Raw genomic sequence first — 8,158 nt, 5'->3', positions numbered from 1 at the left:
TTCCTCGTCATTTGCAATATTTTTAAAAGGAAAACTATTTCATATCTTTTGCTGTAAGACAACAATATTTTTCCTGATTACTATGATGGTAATTCAGCAATGTAGTATTTGCAAAGTTTTTATTGTTCCTGTTCACAGAAAAATTCATGTACTACGGATATATGTCCTAGCGTGAAAGCTAATTTGAATTGTTGTGATTTATGTAGTTGTAAAGATTCGTGCCCTAAAAAAACAGAACCAATAAATAATGAAGAAACAGTCTAAACAAATTGTGTTGTAATTTTTCAACATATTATTATATCATTATTTATTCACAGGCGTGGTATTTGCGTTCGCTGCTCAATACAATTTTTTGACGATTGAAATAATTAAATTATTTATAATAATTAAACGAGATTTTCCACAAAAAAAAACAACTTTCATATTCTAGTTCAGCATGTTGAAATGCATAAAAAACTTGGATTCAATCATCGCACGTAAATGGCTGAGCTCATTTTCTTGTTTCTCTAACCAGACGTCTGGAAAAACGCGCGCGGCGTGCTGCGCGCAACTTGAAAAATCGACATTTTTTTTTCTAATAGAGATTAAGGGCTCAAATTTTCTGAAAAACTTCCTTAAACTATGTACTTTGAGACTGTATGTATAGTGATGGATAATTAAAAACTTTGTCACTCAACTTTTTCATTTGAACGTGCGAAGTCACAATACCATGAAAAAAATTTTCCAAAATTTTCCACTCAGCCGGGAAATGCTTCGGAAATTTCGGACAACTTTTACTGCTTTCAAAAATAGTTGAAAAAACATGCTATTAAATTTGCATGAACAAATATTGATTTTTGGCTGAGCATCAGCGAATTGAACTTAAAAAATCATAAAATTATTTTCAGCACAAATTTCACTTAAAAGTCGATTTTGACAAGGTTCCCCCAAATTTAATAAAAAATAAATACCATATTCGGATTCAGCACCCTCGAAAACATAAAGATAGACCATTTCTAGCCTGTTGTAAGAATCTGGTCACACTTTCGTGTTTCTAAGCGACTTTTTGGGGGTTTGCCGCTCGCCTAAAAGAGATAGATCTAAGTACTCGCGACGGATAGGGCAAGGAAAGAAAATGATAGAGTTTGGGGGATGTAAAGTGCGCATTTTAGAAGGATTGAATATCTCTATATTCTTGCCTATTCACACGTTTCTATTTTTTTGAATTTTTTTCCTTCGAACAGGGATGATTGTCACAGGCCATGCTAGAGGAAGATCTGCTCGATTCCCTGTTTGGGCGGACTTACCGACAGAACGAAAAAAATACCATCTTTTGGGACCCATCTTCATAATATTTTTTCGTTTCTTCGTTAGGTTCGCCCAAAAGCAGAACAGACAAAATTTATCCATAATGACTGGTAGAACACCACCTTCGCAGTAGCAGAGTATTCTACTATTTTTCTAAAAAGGGAGTAGATAAAACTGTGGTCTACATCAATTTTTATTTTCATGACTTACCATGCTTCTGCCCAAGGAAGAGGATCTGCTCGGTTATGATTTTGGGCTAACATAGTGACAGATCGAAAAAGGCCATTTTTGGCCCCAAGTTGATGGTATTTTTTTTGTTTTATGGTTAGGTTCGCCCAAAAGTTGAACCCGGCAGATCCTCTTCTTGCGACACGACCGGTAAAAGACCACTATCATAGAAGTGGAGTATTCTACTGTTTATCCAAAAAGATTGTAGATAAAACAGGTGTCTACATCAGTTTTTGTTTTCGTGACTGACTATGCTTGTTAGCGGCCATGACGAAAGAAGAGGAACTGCTCAGTTCTATTTTTTTGGCAAACCTAAATATAAAACAAAAAACAATAGTACCATCCTTCAGGGCCCAATTTCATAGTAGTTTTTTGTTTTGTGGTTAGGTTCGCCAAAAAACAGAACCGAGCGGGTCCTCCTCCTTCGACATGTTCAGCACGACACCATTATTTCAGCGATGGTATTCTACTATTTATCTAAAAAGAGAGTCGATAAGAGAGTTGTCTAGATCGGTTTTTGCTTTCGCGACCTACTATGTTCCTGCCGAAGTAGAGTTATTAAATTCTCGAGAATATGACAGAATTTAGGAGAATTAAAAAGAATTTAAGAGAATTTAAGAATTTATGGTTTAAAAAAATATTTTTATTCTTCAGGGTAAATCAACGGTAAAATATACATTATTTTCTAGTTCAGATGTATTCAGGAATTATAGTATTTCATATACTTTAAAAATTACAAATCTATTAATTTATTAATAATTTTAGATATTATTGGTTTTGTATTAATTTATTTCAAACAAAAAAAAGTGGTCTCTACTTTAAAAGATAACTCTTTAACAAAATACTTGAATTATCAACAAAATAATCGAGTTTTTAACATAATAGTTGAATATTCAACCTAAAAATACAAATTTTCAGCAAAAAAGTGTCATAGTTTATATTTAAAAAAAAAGAATTAAATTTATACAACAAAAGAAAAGAATTTTAAAGCAAAAAGACGAATTTCCAAAAAAGATATTTCACTGAAAAAATAAATAAAAGTTTATCTAAATTATTGTACCTTCAAACCAAACGATAAATATTCTTTACAAAAATGCAATTTTTAAACAAAAAATATGACTGTTAAACAAAAATTAAATTTTACACGAAACTGATGCATTTTTACTCAAAAAAAGGACATTTCTAACTAAAAAATAATTTTTTTATAAAAAAAAAACGCGAATTTTCAACTACAAATATCAAATATTGAAAAATGGAAAAGTTCTGTTTTCTGTTAAAAAATTAATTATAAACAAAAAAAAGATGTATTTTTCACTTAACAGTTACATTTCAAACAGACATAAGCCTTCAATCAAAACAAATTTCACAATGTAGCTTAACTTTGACCCAAGTAGTTGAATTTTCAATTAAAAAATATTAATTCATAACAAGATAATTAAACTTTTAACCAACGAGATAACTTTTCTACTTGAAATATAAATCTTAAAGAAAAGATTTCTTAACAAAGCGATTCAAGCAGACGAATTTTTTCAGCCAAAAAGGATGGATTTTTAACAATATAGTTAAATTCTCTACTAAATAGTTTCATTTTTATTCAAAAAGATCAATTTTGTATAAAAACAGATAAATTTGTAATAAAAAACAAATGTTTCCTTATAAGTGGAACTTTCAACCAGAAAATATTTCACTTCATTTTTCAACACCAAAATATAAATTTTAAACAAGAAGTAAATTTTCGACGAAATAGTTAAGTTTTCAAGAAAATAGTATAATAACTTAATTTTTAACCAAACAGTTGCATTTTTATAAAAAAAAAGATTTAATTTTTGCCAAAGCAGGTAAAATTTAAAATAAAAAAGACAAACTTTAAAAAAAAATAGTTCAATTTTCAACCGAAAAGTTAACGAAAAAATGCAATTTTCAATTAATTAAAATAAATTCTGTGATTCTCATAAATTCTCAGAGAATTTATTTCTCGCTTATACTCTGCTTGGCTCTGCTTTTGGGTGAACCTAACGACAAATCGAGAAAACACCATCCTTCAAGACCCAGTAAGAATCATGTTCATTCGCAAAAGCAAAAGTAGATGTAGACACATTTTTTAACCACTCCCTTTTTAGATGAATAGTATCATTATTAAATAGAAAATATAATTTTCTCAGAAAAAACAGCCTTTACTGGGAGTATCTCTAACCATTATAATATTTATAGAAAAAAGTAGAAAAAATGGATTCCCGTTTGGCTTTAGTTGATGGAGTCATATTTATCAATGATTTTCAGGGGCCTTAATAGAGGGCCCACCTCAAAGAACCAGTGATAAATTGTTAGGCGTTGGATTGGAAAGACCTCTAACGGCTTGAATTTCTACGCGCCAAAAGATTATTACCGGTTATTTGATCCGGGCCCTCAATTAAGGTAAATGGAACGTCCATATATTCTTTTTTCTCCCTTTATAAAGGAATTAAATTTTTTTCCTGTTTTCAAGAATCTTTCACTTTTTCTCGTTTCGCTTGAATTTGAACTGAGTTAATAGAATCTTGTTTGATTAAAAATTCTACCCTTTTGTTGAAAATTTAATCATATTGTTGAAAAATGCGACTATTTGATTGAAAGGCCATCTATTTTGATCTGAAATTCAAGTAAATACTTTCTTGGAAGTTAAATTACTTTGTTAAGCCTCAAAAGGTACACTGGTGCGAATTCGCACCTGACGTTTTTTCATTTTGTTGGCATTTACGCAAACACAGCTGCAGTGGATTACCTCCAGACAAATTAAATATATATATATATATATATACGTTAAATATGTGTAATGTATGCTAGTTGTTTATTATATGTTCAATATATTAAATATTTAATATTAACATTGTAAACAACCCAACTCGCACCAGTGTAGCGTGTACGTATGTTTCCATTTATGGCTGAAAATTGATCCTTCTTAGTTAAAAGTTCATTTATGTGTATAAAAAGTCAACTTTTTAGTTGAAAATTCAAGTACTTGGTTAAATATTGTATATAAATGTATTTTTTTGATCATTCGTCTTTTTTTTGTAAAAAATTTATCTTTTTGGTTGAAAAGATTGATTGGACTAATGTTTTGTTAAAAACTTATTTTTTGGCCGAAAAATGAACTAATTGGTTTAAAGTTGAACTAATTTGTAAATAGCTAATTTGTTGTGATTGAAGTTTTATTACCTTTGCTGAAAATCCATCTGCTTAATTGAAAATTTGTCTTTTCTGGTAGGAAAATAAATATTCAAGGATGAAAATTCACCTTTTTTGTTGAAAATTCATATTTTGGTTGACAATTCAACCATTTTTTAGCATATTAATGCATTTGGTCAAAAACTAAACTATTTAATTAGAAATTACTATTACTATTACATTTTTTGCAAAATTGAACTATTTAGATCAAAATTACCATTATTATACATTTTTTGTAACAATTTTATTTATTATAAGTTGAAAATTCAAATATTTGGTAGAAAATTCATGTATTTTGTGGAAAATTGGTCTATTTTGGTTAAAAATTATTCTTGTTTGTAGAAAGCTTATAATTATGGATAAAGATTCAAATGTTTTGTTAAAAAATTCGTCATTTTTAGTTGTATTTAAATTTAAATTTTAGATTGAAAATTCATTCTTTATTGTAAAAAGTCATCTTTATTGGTTAAATATTTAACTGCCTGAACTTTAAATTACAATCTTCTTTGATTGAAATATCACCTATTGCAGTTTTAGTTGAGAAGTCATATATTTTTCGTTAAAAATTCAACTACTGGGTTAAAACTTGAACTACTCTGTAAAAAATAAATTTTGTTGTTGTTGAAGGTTCATCGTTTTTGACAAAAATTCATTTTTTGGTTGAAAATGGAACTATGTGGTTGAAAATTGCTCTTTTTTGGTAGAAGATTAATCTTCTTGTTATAAAATAAATAAAATAATAAAAAGATACAAAATAAAAATAATAAAAAGGATATATTTATTTTATAAATATAAAATAAATTTGAGTTTAAAGATTTTTTATGCTTTTAATTTCAATATACTTATTTTATTTTTATTATTGTATTATTTGTTTTCAATTCTAAATACTTTAAACTTTAATATGTTTTCTAATATTTTATTACTATTCTCTTATTTTTATTATATTTTTGTTAATCAAAATTCTTTCAGTTTCAATATCCTTTGCAGTATGTTGATTATTAAAATTTTTGTGTGCGTTATTTTTGTCCTTAATACTTAAAGACTTAAAATTTTTAATTATTCAATTTTCAACGCCTTTATTTAGAAATAATACAAGTTCAATTCCTTTTTATTTTTATTTAGGGTTTCGTATTCCTGGGGAAGTAAGAACAAGTGTGGGAGGGAATGTTAGGTGAAGTGAGTGTTTGTGGGAGAGGGGGGTATGGGGGAAATGAGGAAAATTGAGTAGCGGAAAAGAGATCAACTGTGGGAAAGGAAGGGGAGATTAAAGGATGAGGCGGGAGTAGATCAGGAATGAGGGGGGAGTGATGGAAAGTCCTCCCTTCCTCTCCACTTTCCCTCCCTCACTTCCCCTGTCCGAAATTAAAAAAAAAAAGATACACCCGTGTTCCACATTTTCTTAAATAAATATTTTTAAAATTGATCTTAAAAAATATAAAAAGAAACTTTTTTTAAATAGCGAATAAAAGAAGAAATCTTAAAAAATGAGTTTTTCTAATCTTAAATTAGTATTTAAAAAATTAAGCTAAATAATTTGAAAAAATTGAATCATTTAATAAGCTTTGAAGTTTAAGAATCTAAAATACAAAACCTTTGTGAAGGAATGAAAAAATATGTAATAGAATAAAATTAGAAAAGTAAATACGGATTGACTGCTTTCAAGGAAATTTCCGTAACAATAACACCCTTTTCCAGCCTTTTGAAATGAATATTTTTAAGATTATTCATCTGAAAAGATATAAAAGTGATGGCGGGGATGTTCGGGAAGGGAGGAATAGTGAGGAAGGGGATGTGATGGTTGCAGAGGGTATTGGGGGAGAAGCTTAAACGTTTGGAGGGGGAAGTTAAGGTAGGGGAAGAGAAGCGGGGTGGGAAATTGAGAAGGGGAAGTTGTGAGGGGTTAGTGTTGCGGGGGGGGGGGCGGGTAATTATAATAGAATTTGTTTATATTTACAAGATTGGATATTATATGATAACATATGTTTTTTAAAACTGTTTTTTATAGCTTACATTTTTTTAATTAAAAAATTGTGTTTATTAAGATTGATTTAAGACTTGAAGAGAAAACTAAATAGGCTATGAAACCCCTCCTTGAAGGCGTTCGGCGCCTACGTTTCATATTTTTTAAAAATAATTTTGTTTCCCTATTGGAGATGCTTAGTCTACCATTACGACACATTGTGTTGAAAAATGGTACTAGGAAGAGTAGGTGCAATTTAAACATGTATTTAAATTTTTGCATGAAAGTGTTTTTACGATTGTTTTGTGAAGTATAAAACAATGAATGCATACTAAAAACAAATATTCATAAGAAAAAAATAGTTTTAGATAGAATTTCCATCTGTAATTTAAATACGAATTCCAACCTAACTTTTAGATCAGATTTTTAAATAGTAAATATTTCATGTGTAAATTAATAAAAATTTACTTTGAGTTCATTTTTGCTTTAAAATAAGTCTATTTAAGTTTACAATCTTTTGAAAATCGCAATAAAGAGAAGAGTAATTGTTTTTTTTAGAAAAATATTTCTGTCAAAAAGTGTGGTTTTTCACTGTATAATATGTAAATTCCATCTAAAACACTTTGTTTTCCATAAAGGCTTATTTTTATTATCCAATCAATACTTTAAAATCCACAAAAAAAGTTAAAACACTTTTATGCACAAATTAAAATGCACCTTAAAAATCGTGCCTCTTCTTTCTAGTTCGAATTTTTGTCACCAGGTGGCGCATCGCAGTTTAACCATTCCCAATAAGTTATATAATTAAATTTACATTTGTACATAGATATAACTAAACAATTTTTTTCAGGTCACTTCAGCCAAATAGTCTGGAAAAACACGAGCGAAATGGGCATTGCAATGGCAAAAAGGGATGGAACCTGTGTGGTTGTTGCATGCTACCATCCAAGAGGAAACATCATCGGACAATTTACTGAAAATGTTTTAAAGCCTGTAAAAAATCTCTGATTGTCTACCCCTCGGAAAAACCTGTCGATAATATAATCTAAGATTTATTTATTTAATTAACCGCCACAAATTTGTGAGTTGGATGAAAAAGGCACACATCTGTGAATGTGAGACACGAAACGCATTTCAGGAGTACAACATTTTTGTACATTGTTTTGTACACGATTTTTACAATTGTTGGGAATGTAATGAGTGGAGAGTGAGTCGAGCAAGTCAAAGTATTATTGTTTTTATCTCGAATTTCTACACTGAAATAAAAAAGTGTAAATGAAAGTTGTGGCTTTGATGAGGTTTTGACTGAAGATTTTTAGTATACGAGTAGATCGAAGCAAAGCGTCGTTAGATCTTGTATATATTATGCATTTGTAGAACATTCCACGTACAGAAAAGTAGTACGATGCATCGTAAATCGTAAATCCTTATGTAATATTTTATTATGTAAAGTAATTATTAAAATAATATTACGGAAAA

At 29.1% G+C, this 8,158-nt stretch overlaps 1 protein-coding gene across 3 annotated transcripts in view; it reads left to right on the top strand.

The window, feature by feature from the left end:
- LOC117181852 (repressed by EFG1 protein 1-like) overlaps positions 1–8,158 on the top strand; it is a 119,085-nt gene extending 110,927 nt beyond the window's left edge. For all 3 annotated transcript variants that reach the window (XM_033374854.1, XM_033374852.1, XM_033374853.1), the window contains one exon: positions 7,530–8,158. In XM_033374854.1, coding sequence (XP_033230745.1) covers positions 7,530–7,687 — 158 coding nt within the window. In that variant the 3' untranslated portion in view covers positions 7,688–8,158. The remainder of the gene's footprint in view (positions 1–7,529) is intronic.

This window comes from Belonocnema kinseyi, chromosome 10 (genome assembly GCF_010883055.1).
Source record: "Belonocnema kinseyi isolate 2016_QV_RU_SX_M_011 chromosome 10, B_treatae_v1, whole genome shotgun sequence".
Classification (NCBI taxonomy): Eukaryota; Metazoa; Arthropoda; class Insecta; order Hymenoptera; family Cynipidae; genus Belonocnema; species Belonocnema kinseyi.
Note: the sequence above shows the minus strand (reverse complement) of the source record. Positions and strands in the feature narration are given on the sequence as shown.